Genomic DNA, 20441 nt, shown 5'->3' with positions numbered 1-20441 from the left:
AGAACATTTTTTCCCCAGCATCTTCCTGTGCTTGGGGTGCTCCTGCTATAGAAGGTCTGGGTGGCCCAGGAATCAATGTGATGAACACTGTGCTCCATGTCCTGTTAGTCTCTAAAGCAGGTGCAGCTGCAAGCTGTGCCTTTTTGTGGAGTGTAATAATTTACTTTTTTGCACAGTGGTGTTTTAATAGAAGATGCCTTGTCTCATGAGGGCCTGGAGATGTGTTCTCGGTTGGCAGAGCCTAGCTGTGTGGTTTGGGGCGAGGCACTTGTCTGAGCTTTCAGTCTTCTCACTGGCAGTGGTAGTGGTTAGGTCAGCATTTCCCAAACTGGTGTTCTGCAGAACGGTAGTATGGTACCCTGAAAAAAAGTGTTCCGTGTTCTGTGTTCAGCCGAGTTTGGGAAACGCCAAGCCCGAGTTAAGATAGTTCTTTTTAATTGCAGACCTTCTCAGAGCCTTTATTAAGCTGTGTCGTGTTTTGAATCTCCAAGGGGAATTTACTGAACTCAGTTACTGAGGGAGTCACTCATTCCTCCGTTCTAACACTTGGGCTTACGTTGCACCGTGCCGTGTGAGGCACTGGGAAATCAGTGGGAGATAATCAGTGCTGAATGAGGTCGTGTTGCTTCTGCCCTGAGGATCTCACGTTCCGCCATAAAATCTCCTGGAACTAGTTTTCCATTAGGACACAGTTTGAGAAACTGGTCTGTTTGATTTCGGCCCCATGTCTAGCAAGATTGGACTGGGGCTCCTGAGCCTATTGGATGTGTTGGCTTTTGAGATTTTGAGATTGTCAATAGACAGGAAAAGATATGTCGGTTAATATCATGACATTCTGTTGATCCAGACAAACAGGTACCAGCTGTATGAAGCCCAAGAACAGGCAGAAATAACCACTTGCCGTAGGACTTGGAGCCGTGGGTGCTTGAGATGGGGGCACTTACTGGACAGAAGGGGGTTCTCTGGGTCCATGTCTGTCTCTTGAATGGAGTGTAGGTTACCATCAGTGTACACTGGTCAGAACTCACCAAACTGTACTCCTATTTTCACTGTGTGTAAACCGTACTTCTTTTTTTGGCCGCACCGTGCGGCATGGGGGATCTTACTTCCCAGACCAGGGATTGAACCCGTGCCCCCTGCAGTGGAAGTGTGGAGTGTTATCCACTGGACTGCCAGGGAAGTCACTGTACTTCACTTTTTTAAAAGTCTGTATGTGCACAGGCAGAAATGCAAGTATGTTATATCTGTATCATTCAAAGGTCATGTTTGGTAATATTTTCTTATGAAAAATTGTTGATTTCTAAAATAAATTATGGCATGACCTTCATCCTGAGCTACTCCATTAAAATTTTAACCTGCTGTTTCAATTAGCCGTGTGGAGTCAGCACCTGTTTTCCTGAAGCCCTGACTCCCAGCGCTGTGCCCCTGTACTCCCCTTGCAGTGTTCCTGCATGGTGGCAGGGAGGAGAATGAACGACTCTTCTCCTTTCACATGTGGGACCAGGTAGTGAGAGAACTAATTGGGATGCACGGCCAAGACAGGAGATCATAAACCACTTGTCAAGACAATAAAGTAAGAGTTTCTCATAGAAACTCCCATAGAAAGACTGCACTTTTCTGCTTCTTTTTTAATCACTGACTAAAGGAGGCCCCCGCCTCAGCCTTGCTGTGTGCCCATTGCCCCACATTGTTAAAGACCAGCTGATGGAGAGGGCAAGGTGACCCTTACTCCCAATGATGAATTGTAATTGCCTTTTCCTTGGCTTTTCAAACAGGATGTGGGATATCCGGAATTCCTGAACATCCGTCCGTATATGTCCCAGAGTAATGGTGAGCCTGTCATGTACGGACTGTACGCTGTCCTGGTCCACTCGGGCTATAGCTGCCACGCCGGGCACTATTACTGCTACGTGAAGGTCAGTGGCTCCTGTGTTGGTGTCAGGCTGTCTTAGGTGGTGGTATGCGTGCTACCTCCGGGGGGCAGGTTTGCGGTGCCTGTTTGCACAAGTCCAGATGTGACCTCTGCAGAATGTTTATTCTGTGGAAAGTGGCCGTGTTTTGTGGTTGTGTCCAGGTCCTGTTGTTGTTTCTTCGTGGAGTGCAAAGACGTGTTTTAAACCTGTCTCACCAGGATCTGTCCCACTCTTGGCCTTGCGATGAGACACTGGAGGGGGGGCTGCTGCCAGTGCCCTGTCCTTAGACCCCCCTGGAGAAGTCTCAGAAGGCCAGATATTGGTGGGAGAGGCTGTGCTGAGCAGACCTGTCAAAATAGCCTTCCACAAGGAAGGCTCGCATCTTTTGGGGTGCCAGGAAGGAAGGGGGACTCCAGCACACTTAGGGGCACATTCAAAGTTAGAGGGATACTTGACATTTTATGAAGTCATAAAACGCTAGTTAGTTCATCAGCACTGGGATACATGTGGCAGCTAAAAGGTTTTTTCCTTCCCTTGTTAAAAGTAAGGATCGCAGAAGTGTTGATCGTTGTGTTTTGTTTTGTCCACACCCTGCGCTGCTCAGGCAAGCAATGGACAGTGGTACCAGATGAACGACTCCTTTGTCCACTCCAGCAACATCAAGGTGGTTCTGAACCAGCAGGCCTACGTCCTCTTCTACCTGCGGTAACCGGCTCCCCACCCCCACCCCCCAGAGCGCTCGCCTTCACTCTGCTCTCGCCCCGACCGGCCTCCCTGGCCTTTCCCTGCATGAAAGTGACTGGAATTCTGCAGGAGGGAAGCTCTTGGAGCAGCTCTCCTCCTGCCAGTCAGGTGTAGTGGAGAGCGGCCACTGGGAAGGGCACTTAGATCACGTCCACTTGGCTGTTGAGTCAAAGCCAGAGCCTGTGGGAAGGTCAGAGCAGGAGTCCATCTGCCCCACAGTGAGGTGGCTTTGAATGTAAATTGGAAGGTTGTCTATTACATTATTGCCCCAAATTAGATGCGTTCCATCTGGCTATCGGCTGGCGTACAGACCTTCCTCTGTGGGGAAAGTGATCACGGTGGGCAGTGAGGTAGGTTGTCAGTGGGTAGAGGCTAAGAAGTCAGAGGGTGTAGGCCTTTGGAAGATGCCTCTTCTTGGGACTGATCGTCACCGACCTGGAAGATGAGGGTGTGGAGCAGGGAGGTGTTTTGCTGCTCCAGGATGGCTTTCTGATAGACTGAGACTCTAATAATCTCGGAAGAACTGAGTAATTTGCTCTTTGCTTACATTGAGCAGAATCTCGGGCTGCGTAGTAAGTTCTCATGGTTTAAGGGCGAAGTCAGCTTCAGAGAAGCACGTTGGGACAGTCATGGTTCCCTCTGGCTGTTTTTCTGCCTTTGCCTGTCTTTTTTTATTTATCCGTGCAGCGTGGCTTGCAGGATCTCAGTTCCCAGACCAGGGATTGAACCCGGGCCACTGCAGTGAAAGCCTGGAATCCTAACCACTAGGCCAGCAGGGAACTCCCTGCCTGCCCTTTTTTTTTTGGAATGGAATTGTAACCTTGACTTCTGTATTCTGATTCCTCCTCACACTCAGTTTCGGTAAAGCCTCTGCAGCTTTAGTAAGACACTCCCTGACTTTGTTCTCTTCCTTTGACAGGATTCCAGGCTCTAAGAAGAGTCCTGAGGGCTCCATCTGCAGGACAGCCTCCTCCCTTCCCAGCCACCCCAGGGTGGTTCCAGACCACACCAGGAAGAATATCAGCAATGGGACCACGTCCTCATCAGTGACTGGAAAGGTACTTGTTTAAGAGGATCGATGTAATCATTGCCGTTCTTCGTGCCTGTGCCTCTCGGGGGATCGTGGAGCCCCCAGACCTCTTCATGCTGGGGAGCTCGGCCCGATGGAAGGAGAGTGCAGACAGCAGTCCTGCTGTATTCCACGTTCTTTCTGAAGTGGGTCACGGAGCCAACAATGGTGAGAAGGAAGAGGGGGACAGTGATGAGAAAACCTGACTCAGCAAATCAAGACTTAGAGCTCCCAGTGTGTCCCCACCTTAGAGCAGCTGCCACGCGGAAGTGCAGTGACAGGTTTCCCAAGCAAACCTCTGGCCTTAAGCATCTGGGAAAAAAATATTTTATCCCCACATTTTAATACTAAAAATGTGAGTAGTTTGTCCCAGTGTTAATTTTCTGATTTTGATAATTATACTGTGGTTATGCTAAGAGAACGTCCTTTGTTTTTAGGAATACTCGTGGGTGTGTATGGAGGTAAAAGGACGTCGTGTCTGAAATTTAACTCATATAGTTAGGAAAATATATATGTACATACATACACACATATATATGCAGAAGGAGAGAGAGCAGGAAAGCTAATGTGGTAAAGTGTTAACAATTAAGGAATACCCTTGAAGTTATTTTCGTATGTATTTGAAATTTTGTACTAAAAAAAGTTAAGAACTCAGTTTTATTAATAAGATAATAGCAGTTTCCTTATAATGTAATTCGTAATTCAAAAATAGAACGGCCCTCTCTGTTGACTACTTCTGTGATCCTTTCCCTTCCGTCTGAAGATCAAATCCAAACACAGGCTGCCGGGGCCTTCACATGTCTACAGGGGTTTTAGTCATTTATGCAAATCTGTTTCCTTTCCAACATTCAAGAAAATAGAAGCTGAAATAGAAGCATTAGAGTTGACGTAGCAATGACATGCCGTGACCTGGTTGCAAAGGTGGTGGTCACTGTGGCCAGAGCAGGAAAGCCAGAAGCCCTGGGTGCTGCTCAGAGGAACAGCGACGGGCATGGGGGTGCCTGAGGGCGAGCGCGGCACCCCCCCCGCCCTGCCCCCCACCCCACCCCCTGGTCAGGCCACCGCAAGGCCTCTTCACTGACCCTGCGTGTTTTCATCATGAAAATAACTTCCCAAATACACTGCAGTCGCACAGAAGTTATTTTACTCTAAGTAACATTGTGTTAAGTTCCATGTACTTAAATGCTCAACAAGTGAACGGTTTTGCAGCACAGTGGGAAGATGTATTCCTTTTAGGAAGAACGCTAATAAGGAAATAATGACCTAAGTGACGTAAAACCAGTCTGTCGCCTGTGCAGAGGATATGGATGCTTAAGTGATTCAAAATAGTATCAAATTAGCAAGTATTTTGGGAAAAAATTGTTGCCGGCAAGAGTACAGTAAATGCAGTGTGGCAGTATGCATCCTAATTTATGAAAATATTAACAGCCTAGTAATGCCACTTCCAAAAAATTAGCGTGTAGTACTAAGTACAGAAGAAGATTAAGTCTTTTTTTTTTTTTTTTCCCTTTGGCGGTACGGGGGCCTCTTACCGCTGTGGCCTCTCCCGTTGCGGAGCACAGGCTCCGGACGCGCAGGCTCAGCGGCCATGGCTCACGGGCCCAGCCGCTCCGCGACATGTGGGAACTTCCCGGACCGGGGCACGAACCTGTGTCCCCTGCATCGGCAGGCGGACTCTCAACCACTCTGCCACCAGGGAAGCCCCCAGATTCAGTCTTTTGACCATTTCTTCAGCACATAGTCTCTAAGACCCTGATCTGGTTGGGGGTGGAGGTGGCATGTCGTGGTAAACAGCACCGACGCAGGCCTCGGGGAGCATTTCGGTGAGTGAGTGGCATAGACCCAGTTGTGATGGTGCTATGGAGAAGGATGGGGCACTTAGCACCTTAGTGGTCATGTCAAGGAGACCTGGAGCCAGTCTGGTTTATAAACTCTTCATGCAATGAGATGGTCGCTAGTCAAACATTAAAGACCTTTGTTGATGGGCCAGAGTACAAAGGTGATAATGGCATATGGTGAAGCTGAGATGCTCCTGGGCACCTGTGTCAAGAAAAGACCAAAGGGAGAAGACACCAGCCTATCAATGGAGGGTTATGTTTAGGTGATGGAACTTGGTACATTTTTTCGCTTTTAATTTTTTTGTATTTCTCAACTCTTGATGAAAATGTACTGCTTTCGTAGTAAAGATAATTATAAAGAGGCACACCCATACGTGCACAACTCAAAAGATACTGAAAAGAAGTAACAGTATCTGTACCGTGTGTCCGTATAAATAATTTGTCTAGAGTTGCCCCTCAGAGCCCCTGCCTGCTGCCTCCATGTGGGGCCCCTGCCAGCCAGCTGTGCTCCCTCTGGCTTTGACCGCCTCCTCTGCTTTGCTCCCCTTTAGAGACCAGACCCTGTGACAATGAAGAAGCCTCAGACCCCTGAAGAGCTCGGGGTGCCCGTTGCCAGGAATGGCTCTGTGTCGGGCCTGAAGTCTCAGAACGGATACACTCCTCCCAAGCCACCCCTGGGGTCCCCTTCCCCCAAACTCTGCAAAACGCCTACCCACGTGCCGACTGTTCTGGATGAGCCTGGAAAGAAAGTCAAGAAACCAGCCCCCCTGCGGCACTTCTCCCCACCGCTCAAAACCTCCCCGGGGCCCTCCGGCGCCGGCGAGCTGGGCGGCAGCAGGTGTGAGGGCCGCAGGCCCGGCTCCTGGGACGGCAGGGCCACCCTCTCTACCTCACCTCGGCCCCCGGCCGCCAGGACCGCCAACGGGCTCGGGCCCAAGGTGGGTGATGAGGGCCCAGCCGCCGAGAGGAGGGGCTCCAGCCCTGAGCACCCTGCTGGTGGTGGCCCCGCCAGGCCCCCCCCGGCACCCCAGAGTGGAGCCGCCCCTCTTGGTGATTCTCAGGGAACCCACTCTGCCGGCCCCGCCAAGGTGCTGCCGGCCCGAGAGGACGCGGAGCTGGTGAAGGCCAAGTGCCCCGACCTGAGCAGCGCCTCCCCCGAGCCCGCCAACACCATGTCTCCTCCGCCGGCCAAAAAGCTGGCCCTTTCTGCCAGGAAGGTGGGTGTGTGGGAGGGTGTCGGTCGGGGTTGGGGAGCAGGTTTGATTGTAGTTTGGGGGGTGGGGCGGCAGCACAGGGGCATTTGGCCGCCCGAGGAGCTGAGACGTTGGGCGTCCCTAGGTGGCAGAGGGCTGTCCAGGCGCAGGCTGGTTGTGGCATCTCTGTCATTGGATGAGGCCAGTGGCCGATCGAGGGTCAGGGCCACACAGCTGTCCTCTGTCTCCATCTGTGGACAGATGTCCTAAGGGAGCCTCTGGGAACGGGCCCCGGCAGGGAGCTCTGAGCACGGGGCGCGCGGGACACGGGCTGGCTGGCACCTCTGTGTGCACCTCGAAGCTCCGTGATGTTATTGTCGTACTGAGATTTTTGTTTAAACTTCCTTCGTTTTTTCCTTTTTGTTTCTAACCAAAAACACTTCTGATTCTTCTTCTACCATTCTCCCACCCCTCACACCCCCTTTTTTGTTCTTCTGTCCTCTCATCTTTCTTTCTGGGCTCTTTTATTTTTTATTTTATTTTTATTTTATTTTTACTTTTTCTCTTCACTCACGGCAACCTTTTTTAGAGCACCAAGTTTTTATTTATGTCAATAACTGCAGGCCAGCACCCTGCGGAGGGCAACCGGCAATGACCTCCGTCCACCTCCCCTCTCTCCATCCTCCGACCTCACCTCCCCCCGGAAACCCACTCACCCCGTCGTCGCCTCCACCTGGCCTGTCAGTACAATCCGGTAAGCAGGGCGGCCGCTCCTCCCCCGTGGGGACAGCACACAGGTCTGCCCGGTGTCTCCTCTGTCCTCCTGCTGAAGGGGCTTCAGTGGGGCAGAGGCGGCTTGGTCTCTCAGGCCCTGGCTTTTTTACTCTGTCTTCATATTCCGTCGTCTGCCACGGGCTCGTGGTGATGCGTGTGTTGTGAGCTGATCTGCCTATGGCCCCCCAGCCCCGTGACAGGACCCTGAAGTGGAGGGGGGGGGGCGTTTGAACAGACCGTGCGTGAGCTCAGGGTCCTGTGCACTGGTTGTGTCTCCCAGCCGTGCTCCCTGGCTTATCTCGGGTGGGGTGGGGTCTGTCACCTTGGCCCTGAGGGCCTCCCGAGTGGACGCCGGCGCCCCCCGTGCGCTGCGGAGGCTGCTGCGGGAGGCGAGGTTCTTTGGGAGCTTTTCAGGCTCCTGCGGAGATGCCCCCCTGGAGGTCTGGGCTGTCGCCTCCTGGCCCGCTCCGTACAGGGGTGCTCGTGTTCCTTTGTGAGTCCAGGGCCAAAGGCCCAGAATTACCGATAAACGGCTTGTTTGAAGGCTGAGGGGCTATCAAGGCCTTTGGCAGCTGGGGAGGGAGGAAGGAGGGAAGGAAGATGGGGCGCGAGGCCGTGGGGTGGTTTGGGCGGGCTTGGCGTTGCTGCGGCTCCAACGTGCCCTCCCTGCCCTCCTCGTTCGGGGCCCCGCTGTTCCCTTTGTCCAGCCCCGCTCCCGCTCTCAGTCCTGGCACGGGAGTTTTGCACATGCTAGGTCCTTAAACGTCCAGGACATTTATTGGGTATCTTTTTCTTTGTTTCTTTGACGTATAACTTTTTCTTAATTCCAGAAAACGCAGAGTAGCGTGATGTAGTAGTGCAGTTTGTGTGTTGCCATCAGAGTTTGTTGTCTAGTTTAGATGATGTTGAGACAGTCCTGTTTAATTAGCAACCCTTGGAGATGGGTTTATTGTCACATACTCACAGATGAGAAAATTCTGGCCCAGAGTGGAAAGTTGACTTTTCCAAGGTCGCATAGCTGGCAGGAGGAGATCCAAGAGTCTCACTTGATTTGCTCTAGATCCTGCCCTTTACTTGTCTTGCTGTATCATCTGACTGGAAAGTCTGTTTCCCTGATTTTCCTGAACCCCAAGTTTCAGAGGAAAATCCTTGAAGGGTAATAGTGGAAGATGCGTAGGCTCAGAGCCGCCTTTCTTATAAGACTCACCGCCTGTGCTCAGACACCTGATACTTGTGGAGGCTGGACATTTATTGCTTAGTGGAGGTTTCCTCCCAACACATTTGTACTGAGAATCTGAAACATTAGGGTTTGCAAAAGTACTTTGAACTGCCTGGTGACAAGAAACTAAGAGATATGTAACGATTTTTATTAACTTTGATCTTAAGATTTGAATTTGTTAGCATGTATTTTCTAACGTTCACTGAAATGTACATATACCTGAGGTTTACAGGCGAAAGTCTTTTAAAATCCTGACCTGCGAGGGAAGGGGCTGAGGGAGGGCAGGCAGGGAGAGCTCAGCCTGTCCTCACTACCTGACTGTCCCTACAGGGCTGTGTCACCTGCTCCGAGACCATCCAGCCATCTGAAGCCCCCCCTTGGCCCCCACTCCCTGTCACTGTCCAGCAGCCCCCCACCTCTCGGGACATCAGACCCACAGAGCCACTCGCCCGCCTCTGCGCCCCTGCCTCAGGTCAACGGGGGCTTCCGGGCCCCCTCACACCAGCTGCCAGAGGCCAGCGAGCCCCCCCAGGGTCTCTGTAAGAAGAGGAAGAAGACCCGCGTGGGAGAGACCCAGGGCCAGGGCTCAGAGGCCTGCACGGCTGTGGCGGCCCCTCCAGGGTCTCCCAGGAAGAGGAGGAAGAGGAAGAGGAAGCACACGGGGGACACGGATGCCTCCGCTCTGCAGGCGGGGCGCACGCCGGGGCCACCCTGGAGCCCCGTGCATAGGAAGGAGGGTCGGGCGGAGCCGCCGGCGGGCAGACCGGAGGAAGAGGGCGGACAGCAGCCGGGGAACGGCTGGCCCGTGGGATGCATGAGCGACGGCCACCGCATGAGCCGCAGGAAGAGGAGGAGGCAGGGAGCTGAGGGCCTTGGCGGAGAAGACGGCCTCTGCCGGGACCACCCACCTCGGCGTGGGTGAGAGCAGGGAGCCCTGCGCCTCCGCTCACACACAGCCCACTCCCAGTGGGTGCTGTCTGGAAATACAGGCGCTGCCCGGCCCTCTGGGACCTGACTGTATCGTCAGGTGTCCCAGGCGGGTGGCGAGTGGAAACAGCGTTCCGGACCTGGCCAGCCCCATAGGTGCTGGGAGGTCCCGTGACCCGGGCCGGGCCGCGCTGGGGTCCTGTCGTCCACCTTGTGGGACTTGCCTCGGATTAAAAACGCACTTGTGGGCTTTTCTGGACTGTGGCCGTGGGCAGGTCCTGGTCAGGTTCGGGTGGAGTCTCCTGGGGCTCTTCTGGAGGGCTGAGGCACATGCACCAAAGTTCACGGGGTATCTGGGCCTCGGTTTGCTAGGAGCTGACTGTCAACTCTGACTTCCTAGGAGCTGCTCTTCCTCCGATGTCGTCCAGCCAGAGGCTATTGCAGCATCACCAAGGAAAAAGAGAAAGAAAAAAAGGAAGCAGGAGTCACAGCAGGAAGTAGAAGAGAATGAGCCTGAGGGCCAGAGGGGCTCTGTAGTCCCTGGGAGCAGACCAGGGACAGCTGTGAATGGCCAGGCTCCCGGAGGCCCCACAGGTGTGCACTGGGCCGGGAGGGGACGCCAGGGGAGCAGGGGGTGGGAGCCAGCCTGCCCTGTGCGTCTAGAGGCAGGTGCGGTACATTGGGAGGGGGCCCGCTAGAAGACCTCTTACCTCTGCCCTCGTGCCAGCTGTCTGCCCACTCAGGCCTCCTGACCTGGCAGATCGTTCAGCCCAAACTACCCCGTAGGAAAAGATGGGGTACGTGTAAACTTTACACGTTCTGTGAGCGCAGTGTTCCCATCTAAACCTTCCCACTGGAATTACTCCTGGGCCGCCCAGCCTGGCGTTTTTCTTTGCCACTTGAACTTGCAGCATTGGGGTCAGAAGCTCACCTCCCTCTGCCTCTCTTTGTAGCCGGCCTTCCTGAAGATCGTGTGGCCTTTTGCAGTGGGGTTCTGTGTGCTGTGGCCGTGCCTGGGCTGAGGCCTCCACCAAGCGCCTCGTCCACGTTGTGTTTTCTTTTTCCTTAGTGGGCCAGCTCGTTTCACCAGGCTCTCCTGGTGGAATGTGTCTGTTAAATGAGGGGAGAGAAGGTCCTCAGCGCCTCAGGAAGGGGCCCCCAGGTGAAGGATCGTCTGGGGTCTGCTGTTTGTGCTTTGCGGGCACACTGGTTCCCGGGGATGGGTTTGTAGTTTATCAAACTCCGGAGAAACGAATTCATGAACAAACACGGAATTCCATTAATTACACGGCAAAAGCACTAACTGCTAGGCAGTGAGGAATGGCCACTTCAGGCAGCCCGTGTGTCATTGGAGAAAAGGCTGCAGAGACCGGCTGTCGTCAGACGGGGTCACTTTGTGAGCACGTCAGCCAAGTGGGAGGTGCTGCCGGGCCCCGGGGCTCTCCGCCCAGTGCAGAGCAGGAAGTGCGTGGCGGGCACACCCAGCACCCCGGGTGTTTGTTCATGATCCCAAAATTGGGGCAGGCATTTGTGACCCTAAAGAGGCCAGAGCCCGGGTTGCGGGTGGCTCCACCTGACCACCGGGCCCGAGCTGTGCTGCGGAGCGGCTGGAGAGGGGGTGGGGGACAGGCCGGGGGCAGACGGTGGACGCTGTCCTGCTCAGAGCACTGAGCCTGAAGGGCACCAGGTCATCGCCAAATGGGCGGACCAGAGAGATGAGGTCAGGCTTGTGTTTAGGGAGGTGAGTCTGTCTGTTCTGACAGTTGTGGGTGGTTAGGGGGACTGGGCAGAGGCCAGGAGCAGCTAAGACGTCGTTTCTAGAGCCCTGATAAGGGGTGGTCAGTGCTGTCTGTGCAGATGTCCTTGCTGGCCAGGCTCTCTGCGGGCAGGGAGGTGGGAGCTGCCCTGCGAAGCTGCGGTGGTGGTGGTGGCGGCGGCACCTTGTCCCTCCAGTTGGCGCTGCTCCGGGTTTCTGCCCCTTCCCTGCAGGCGAGGAGCTTCCGTCGGGAGCTCCTATCCCTTCCTCCTTCAGACCGAGGGCTCACTGCTGCCTGTAGGTTTTTTGTTTTGTTTTCGGTGTTCAGGTTTTCATCTTTTGTAGAGTTGATTTGGACCAATAACCTCTTCTCTTGAGAAAGAATAATCGTTAACTCCCTTGTCACAGGCAGGCAGGCAGGCAGGCAGGAAGAGCTTGCTTTTACACATTCTCTAAAGAATTTGTCATTAGTAAGTTCTGCAATTCTGTTGTAAATAAAAGGTGTACGAGTGTTTCCTCGGTGGTTTATTTTTAATGTATGTAAATGTTATTCTGATTGCAGGGCTGGGACGGGCTCCTCTTGTATCCTGGGACAGAGAGAGAGAATCCGATGTGGTCCAGGAATTGCTCAAATATTCATCTGATAAAGCTTATGGGAGAAGAGGTACTGGTTTTGAGACTTGACTTCTGTCTTCTGCAGCTGGCTTATGAGGAGCTAGAGAGGCCTGAAAAAGGCCTCCTGTGTTGAGCCTCGTGCATAGGAATTGCTTGGCTCTGAAGATGGGAAGAGGAATGTACATGTCTATTGTACCCTCTCCGACCCCATTGCCATTGTATGAAGATCAAGAGCCCTGCAGGCGGGTTTTGTCTGCGGTGGGGATCCAGAGCAGCTTCCTGCTGGGCTCTGGGAGCCGGGGAGGGGGCAGAGCGTGGGCGTTTGGGCAGGGCAGGGCAGGCCAGCCAGGGAGAGCGTTAGAATTCCAGAGTCGGGGCAGGCAACAGACCCAAAAACTCATCCAGCACTCATGCTGTAAGTTTTTATTTAGAACATTATTTTTCTAATTCGGACTCGGAGAAAGAACGCAAGATCTTTGTTTCTCAAATGAGGGCATGGGCTTAAAAAGAACTAAATATTCGGGGTTAACAGTGTTTGCTTTTAAGTGACGGGATCACTGACTGGCCTACACACCGGAGACCACTCTGTTCCTCCCCTTTTCCTTCTCTGTGTATCCATTTTCACCAAAAGGTGGCACTCAAAACTTTTTGAATAATTAGGAGTAGACCAGCCTAGTTTGTAAACTTCACCCTTGAAGTAAATCCACAGGGCAGCCAGGTGCCCACACAGGTCGCAATGCCAGTGTCTGTCTTGCAGTTTTGACGTGGGACGGCGAGGTGTCAGCTGTCAGTCAGGATGCCATTCAGGACAGCAGGCTGGCCCGCATGGCCACAGTCATTGACGACTGGGACGAAGAGTTCGACCGAGGGAAGGTGTGATGCGTGGTGGCGCCTGGCGGGGGCGGAGCGCCGCGGAGTAGCTCAGCTTGGAGGGTGCTGGGGAGGACTTGGATTTTCAGGGCTGTTTGAAGGGGCAGCAGCACTGCAGAGTGGCCGAGGGCGAGACTGGAGCCGCGCTGCCCCGGTTCAGGAAGCCTGTGTCCTCCAGTCGCTCCTGCTCTTCCATCAGTGAAGTGGGGGTCGTGAGGACACCTTCCGTGGGTCACTGGAGTGTCAATCTGTTAGTTTAGGTCGCACGTTGAGACTCGTGCTAGCACGTAGTAAGCACTTGGAAAGGAGCCCCCGGGACCCGAGGGAGCCCTTTTTGGGAATTGTGACACTGTGATTCTTGACATAGGAAAAGAAATTGAAAAAATTCAAGAGAGAGAAGAAAAGAAACTTCAACGCCTTCCAGAAACTTCAGAGTAGACGGAACTTTTGGTCTGTGACTCATCCAGCTAAGGCTTCCAGTCTCAGCTATCGCCGCTGAATTTGGAGCTGTCAGGATGGGTCAGTTTGTGCGTGTGTGTGTGTGCAGTCGTGCATGGGCTGTGGTGTGTACGGTGTGGAGTGTGGTGTGCACACACCGGTCACTCGCAGATTGAGGACCAGGCTGTTTCCAGGCTCCATCTCGTGTCAGTGGCGTTGCCTGTGTTGGACGTGCTCTCCCGGGGTGGTGGTGGGACGCCTAGGGTCTCGTTTCTCTCCCTCAAGAATGATGTTCTTTGCCTTACAGCCTCCAGAGACACGGTCCCTTCCCAGGGACCGTCTATCTGGACTGAAGAGCCACTTGCCGAGGACTTGCTGGCTCTGTCGGCTCCAAGCCTGCCATGGGGGACGGCCCGCAGAGGCCCCGGGCTTCTGTGGATCAGGACCTCTGGTGACACAACACGCACTGTGACAGACACGGGGACTCTTAGAGCAGGGGGCAGCACAGGAACGGGGACCTGAGATGGGGCTGAGTGCCCTGTGATGCTGTCCTGGGGCTGCGGGGGACGGCAGGGAGGACGGCGGCTGCGCCTTCCCAGCGTGACCTTGAGCTCCAGAGATGACGGCGTGCAGCCAGCTGCCCTTCTCGACGGGCTCTCCGTCCCCCACTCCTGGCGGCTGGCACTGCTAGCTCATCCTGCGCCTCCCGCTTCCTCAGGTGGGGGCTCTGTATGCCTTACCTGTTCAGCCTCAGAGAGTCGGCGGCGCCCCGGGCCGGCCCCACGCCGCTGCCTCTCCCTTTTATGGAATTGCGGGGCGGGCAGCCCTGCCAGTGTACCTCTCTCTTGCAAGAAACTCTAGACCCTCTCTGGAGAGCAGGTGGCTGTAGTGGGGCAGGTTGGGGGCCGAAAAGATGTGCCGACACATCTGCTTCTCAGGCTGCTACTTGTTCCGAGGTGGCTATGCTGGACCCTCCCTTGCAGCTGCAGTAACCCGGGGGTCCTTACTGAGGTAGGTGGTGGTCTTGGGGTAGATTCTCTGTTTATTTTACTACTTGATATAAAACATTTATTTTTGACCAGGCCTGTGGCTTCCATCGGCAATATGTTTCCTCTCCCTAATATGCAAATACTGGCTTTGTTTGCTCAATTTTGTGAGTGCTTTTTGAATTTAGATGATTGTATTACTCGAGAAGATCACGATCACTCTTTTACCTTGCTCAAGCTGTGCCTGCGAACTTATAATTTAATAAATACGGAAAATCCTCAGTGAGGTGATACTGTCCAGAAAAAGGACGCATGTCCCAGTGGTAGAAGGTATGGAAGTAAATCGGAAGATTATCCCTCAGCGCGTGTCCATGCTTCCTCTCCTCTTGGTACCGCTTCGGGTGGGAGTGGACCAGTGCCTGGTCCTGTCCTTCGAGTGGTCTCCTTGGCCTGAGGCCCGATGCACTTGTCTGGCCCCCACTTTGTTCCTCACGGAGCCTTGCCCTTTGCTCTGCTGCTCGTTCTGGGGCCTGGGGGATCCTGGTGGTATCGAAAAAGCGTTGCATTTTTTATACGGGGAGCTATGTTAATTTTTTCATGTGGGTCGGTCTTTATGTTTTTTTCTTCCTGTTTTTGTATTTCTCTTTAAAAAGTTGGGGAGAATAATACCAGTGGCCTGCACTGGGGCTGCTCTGGTCCCAGCAGATGGGAACCGGGCTCTGCCTGGACTGGCCCGGGAGCCTTTTTGTCGTTTTCAGAGGACTGATTCCTGCATGTCTCAAAGCTGAGGTCAAAGCTGAGGGGCCCACCCCAGTGCCCTGTGGCTCTGTCATTTGTCATCTCAGGAGGGAAGGCAAGTGCCTCCGTGGGCAGGGTTTTTTTCTCTCTTGAGATGTTGACATCCATTCCTGCGTGAACTATTTCCCCGACCATATTTTTAACATGTTCTGTAGCTGAAAAAAGAAAAATTCAGTTGTCTGCTAGCACAGAATCGATCTCCTTTCTCTCTCTCCCTCTTCTCTGAGCAAGTCTCTTCCTTTCTCCACTATATAATTATAAAGGCTTTTCCTGAGGAGAACGTACCCGTTTTCTCCTGGGCAGGGATGAGCACTGGCCTGACCCTGCAGCATTTAAGTATCACTGTTAAGTAGACAAGTCCTCCCGTCCCACGGAGAATCATCGGCCAAACTGGGAGGGGAAGGATAGGCCCAGAAAACGAGTCCAGAGCCTAGGTGTCCGTGTATAAAGCTTCTATAGTGGCAGTCTTAGACTTTGTTGACTTAGAACATGGGTCTAATTTAACTCACCCTTCCCAGTGGTCCTGGGTCCTGTCACTCCCGGACCCTCGGCTGGGGCCCTGCTCACACCTTGGCCCCGTGTGCGCGTGAGTCCACGGCACATGACCTGCACCTCCGCTCCAGGGGCTGAGGGGCCCCAGATGTTGTCAGGGTCTCGGTGCAATAAAACGAGGAGTTTTTGTGAGTCCTGCCTGTGTCTTTGTTTTTTTTCCCCTATGACTTTTGAAAGGTTCACCCCACCCCAGTCTGCTGTCCCAGTTTGCGCGTGAGGTTGGCCTCAGGCACTTTCTGGCCGCCTGCCGTGAGCGGGAGTCAGGTGCCTTTAGCAGTCTGTGCAGGAAAGCTTAGAACAGGTCTTTGTTAAGAATAAAGGGGCATAAAGAGGTTTATTTGAATGTCTTAATACGTCCTTGGAATTTAAGAAGGGAGAAGTCCTTTGAAGTGACTCCTTGAGCTTGGAGGGTGATTTTCAGTGAGCACCAGATTGAAACTTGGAGACAGTATCGTTCCACTGAGGTTTGTTTGAAAATTTTTTGAACCAAATGGTTGGATTCTGCAGGGAAAGACGAGGGAGAAATCATAGGTTTTGCTAAACTGAGTTTTCCTCACAGTTGGCAGGGACGACCCAGGCCTCCGGTTTGGGGACCCCCTCCTGAGCCTGGCTTGTGCACAGCGGTGGGTAGGGCACGGCGATGTGGTCGGTGCCTGTTCGGTCTCCCCTGACCCGAGTGGGCACGCCCAGCTGCTGCTCCAGCCACATACCGGAGGCCGTGGTGAGGAAAACTGGTCTCCTGTGTGGACTGGAATTCAGTGTTGGTACAGAGTGTAATTTGGACCCACGTGGACATTGCAGCTCTTGTCAGGCTTGACGGGAACAGGAGGGGCAGGGTCTGGCTGATACCGCACGTCCTGGAAGTGGGGTAAGGCCAGAAGGGGGCACAGGTGTCTGCAGAGCGCTCCATGATCCGCAGGTTGCAGGTGGCAGGAGCAGTGCCTGTGAGTGGGTGACAGGAACCAGTGTCGTCCCAGGCAAAGGCAGGTTTCCGTTGAGTGGGTTCTGGTGCCCGAGCTCCGCGGCTCCTTACCCCTTCCTTCCCTTCAGTGACACCCCACAGTGCCCCACCCAAACATGCTCCTCAGGCACGGGGACTCTCTATTCCAGTCACTGTGGGGGGTGGGGGGGGTGGTTGGCCAGACAGCTCAAAATGAGGACAGCAGAGTAAGAACAGGTGAGGTGAGACATCTGCTGGACCCAAACCAGAGGGGGTGCTCGGCAGGTGGGAGAGAGTTTGGGGTGACTGATGTAGTTCATGGGCCTGTCTCACCAGCGGAACTTGTGTCCAGAGGTTCTGCATCACCGGCTGGGAGGCAGCTGGAGTTGATCCACTACAAATCTGGGCACAGGGGTCATACAAGCAAGACCATAGCTTTTGTGTGTCGTTACTGGTTCCCATCAGTAGCAACACGGTTCTGGCTGCATAGAAGATGAATAAGGCCAAGTTTCCCACTGGCAGCCCGTGGTCTCAAGCACAGAGCTGCCGGCTCCAGTGGGAACCAGGAGGAGGGCGTGCCAGCTCTGCCTGGTGTGGCCTCGGGGAGGAGGGGAGGCTGTGAATGGGGGGTTGACAGGTGAGTAGGCTCCAGCTGGTGGGGCTTGCTTGAACGACCCTGGCAGGTGGCAAGGCAAAAGCACAGGAGCTTCTCCATTGATAATTTCGGTAGGAACCTTTCATGCCAGCCTTTCTTTGTGTGTCTTTGTGTGTCTTTCGGATTACAGTGAGTGCCTGCGGTGTCATCAGCAAGGGTCTACGAGGTCTGATTCGCTCTTTACACACCCAAGGCTGATGGCAGTGTGCGTGCAGGCCAGGGGCGGGGGTGGAGAAGACAGGTGAAGATGACCAGTCCAACAGGCTGGCCAAGAAGTGCTCATGTCTGCAACTATGACATGGTAGGAACAGAAGAGGTGGGGCCACTTCGGTATTCAGAGGTGGAATCAAGAGCAAAGGTAACATAAGGTGGAAGGTTCAGGGCTGGGGGACGACCTCTGGCTTGGGAAGTCAGTTGAGTGGTAGGGCACGTCATACCAGAGAGGCAGGTGGGTGACAGATTCCAAGGCTGTGATGCAGCCAAGCCTGCGTTATCAGAACAGAATGGGGAGAACCACAGGTGTGAGAAGGAGGTGACCAGGGAGCATGGAGTCTCCCGATTAAGAAAGTGCAGGAAACCTGGGGAACCAGGTGACCATCCATTAGAAGCTCGGCCGACCTCGGGAGTCAGGAGCGAGCAGTGAAAGGCTGGCTGGTACGATGGAGTGAGGAAGGCCAGGGTTCGAATCCTGCCCAGTCTTGGTAGCGTGGACAGCCTCCATGTAGATGGGACCTAGGTGAAGCTAGGTTCTGGTAATCCCAGGCAGCTTGAGGATGTGTCATGTGACACCTGGTGGGAGCTCAGCGGTGTGGTTCTCTCTCTGCCTTCCGGGCCTCATGGCTGGTCACCTGCACTGGCTCCTCCCTTTAGCCCAGGCTCGTGCCTGGAGGAGCCCCTGCTGCACAGACTCTGCTTAGCCCAGCTGCATCCTGCTCCTTCCTTCCCCGCTCCTGCATCAGGACCGGCTGGTACCGTCAGGGAGGACCATCCAGCTGCCCAAAGCTAGTTGCCATGTTTCATTAGGCTCTGTCTCAGGGGGCCCCTCTCTCCCATCCCATTAGTGGCTGTTGCACGTTTGTGCCCTCCCACCACCTGTGTGGCAAGTCCTCAGCAAGTGGCTCTTCAGTCCAGATTACTCTTGGCAAATGATTTTCATCCCACTGCAGGAGTTCCCTCCCACTGCAAAATAAACAGTGAAACACGAGGAAACCAAAACCATAAGCAACTTCTCTCCCTCTCCACGTGGTCTATTCTCTCTCTAACCTAGTGGTTCCAACACTCACGGAGCCCAGAATCACCTGGGAGAGTTATTAATACTAATTTAATTTAATACAAATGTGAAGGAAATGAGGCTTGGGCAAACCCTTCCCAAGTGATTCTACCGGGCGGCCGGCGTTGAGAACTGCTGTGCTAGTCCCGGGTTTGAGAGAGGGTCAGAATCACCAGGGGGTTGTTAAAACACAGGTTGCTGGGCCCCATCCCCCGACATTCTGATTCAGCAGGTCTGGGGTGAGGTCTGAGAATTTGCATTTCTAACACGTTCCTAGGGGATGCTGAACCCACTGCTGGGTGGGGACCATACTCACAGCTCTGATCTAATGGTTCTTACATGGGATGGTCTGTAGGAGCCCCTGTGGGGTCCTCAATGTGCTCTCCAGACTGACCTCTTCCACCCCTTGGGGACCTCACCTCAGTGATTTTCCCGTCTGCCTCCTGTGTCTCGCTCTTCCCCCTTCCTTCTCTCGTGAACATGTTCAAGTGTCAGCCATCCTAAAAAAGGCCCATTTTTTCCGTGTCCCCTCCCAGCCACCCTCTCCCTCACCTAAGCTTCGATTTGCCCTCTGCTCCCTTCTCCACGGTCCTCAGTCTGCCTTCTGCCCGCATCACTCCGCTCAGTGACCCAGTTCCCAAAACTGATGAGCCTTTGCCACAACTTCTTTTCAGGATTGGACACTATTCACCCCCATCTCCCTGAAGAGCTCTTCTTTTTCTGTCCCTTCAGTGTTAATCTGTTGGATCTGGTGAGCCCTGGATACCTAGATGTAGCCAGAATCAATCCACTCCAATCAATATTCCCCACTGTGTACTCAATATAGCCCGAGGAACATCTTTTCCTGGATATCCTACTGGCAAATTTGTGGCCCAGACAGAGTTCATTGTTTTGTCTGCCCTCCTCTTACCTGTGTCCTGCTCCACCTGTGTCCCTCCCATGGCTGGGGGCCCACCATCCACCCTGATGCCAAAGCCAGAAACGTGCCCGCCACGCTCGGCACCTCCTTCACGTTACTCCCACACATCAGTGACAGAATTCTGATCTTTCCACCTGGCTGCCGGAAAGTCCTCTCTTTCCCGTCCCCACTGCCTGGCTCTCAGCTTGAGTCGCCACCACTTTTCTGTTGGACTCAAATTGTCTTCTAACCAGTGCTCCAACCTCCAGTGGACCTGCTTCCTGGTCTGCCTTCCTGGCCCCCAGGATAGTCCTTCAAGACAAGAAGCCCAGGCTTCCCTGGTGGCGCAGTGGTTGAGAGTCCGCCTGCCGATGCAGGGGACACGGGTTCGTGCCCCGGTCCAGGAAGATCCCACATGCCGCGGAGCGGCTGGGCCCATGAGCCATGGCCGCTGAGCCTGCGTGTCCGGAGCCTGTGCTCTGCAACGGGAGAGGCCACAACAGTGAGAGGCCTGCGTACTGCAAAAAAAAAAAAAAAGCCCTAATCAAATCATTCCCATTCTCAGGTTTCCCAGCACCTGTCACAGCTGTGTTGTTGAAAGGATGTGTCAGCCTTCATCATCCCGCGCTGACTGTTGGGACTATTAAAATGCACCTTGATGTGGTTTTTTGCTCTTACAGTCATAGAAATGATCCGTGGTTCATGTACTTTATTCTCCCTTCTTACGTGTACTGATCTGCTGTTTTCTGCCTTACATGGCCTCGGTTAGGCACTTCCCCTTGGCAGAGACCGGTGGGTGTTGCCTTCTGTCAGTCCCGAATTCCAGGCCCCCAGGAAGTCTTGGTTGAAGGGGTAAGCCCGACAGGAGTGTGGTTGGTGACCGTGCCCTTGGACTCCTGGGAGAACGCAGCCAGCCCACCTCCGTTGATGTCCTTGGCCCAGAAGCCTCCTTGCGCCGTCCTCCCGACGCTTCTGTCTCTGAGCCC

General features: G+C 53.9%; 1 protein-coding gene across 1 annotated transcript in view; it reads left to right on the top strand.

Moving 5' to 3' along the window:
• USP36 (ubiquitin specific peptidase 36) overlaps positions 1–13417 on the top strand; it is a 28194-nt gene extending 14777 nt beyond the window's left edge. Inside the window, exons 9-19 of the mRNA XM_065897113.1 lie at positions 1776–1916; positions 2518–2618; positions 3577–3715; positions 6116–6781; positions 7381–7511; positions 9081–9668; positions 10078–10271; positions 10421–10474; positions 11996–12097; positions 12806–12921; positions 13286–13417. Of these exons, the coding sequence (XP_065753185.1) occupies positions 1776–1916; positions 2518–2618; positions 3577–3715; positions 6116–6781; positions 7381–7511; positions 9081–9668; positions 10078–10271; positions 10421–10474; positions 11996–12097; positions 12806–12921; positions 13286–13417 (2364 nt within the window). The remainder of the gene's footprint in view (positions 1–1775; positions 1917–2517; positions 2619–3576; positions 3716–6115; positions 6782–7380; positions 7512–9080; positions 9669–10077; positions 10272–10420; positions 10475–11995; positions 12098–12805; positions 12922–13285) is intronic.
• The last annotated feature ends 7024 nt before the right edge of the window (positions 13418–20441 follow it).

Source organism: Phocoena phocoena, chromosome 19 (genome assembly GCF_963924675.1).
Source record: "Phocoena phocoena chromosome 19, mPhoPho1.1, whole genome shotgun sequence".
In the NCBI taxonomy this organism is placed as follows: Eukaryota; Metazoa; Chordata; class Mammalia; order Artiodactyla; family Phocoenidae; genus Phocoena; species Phocoena phocoena.
This window is presented reverse-complemented; position numbering and strand designations above follow the sequence as displayed.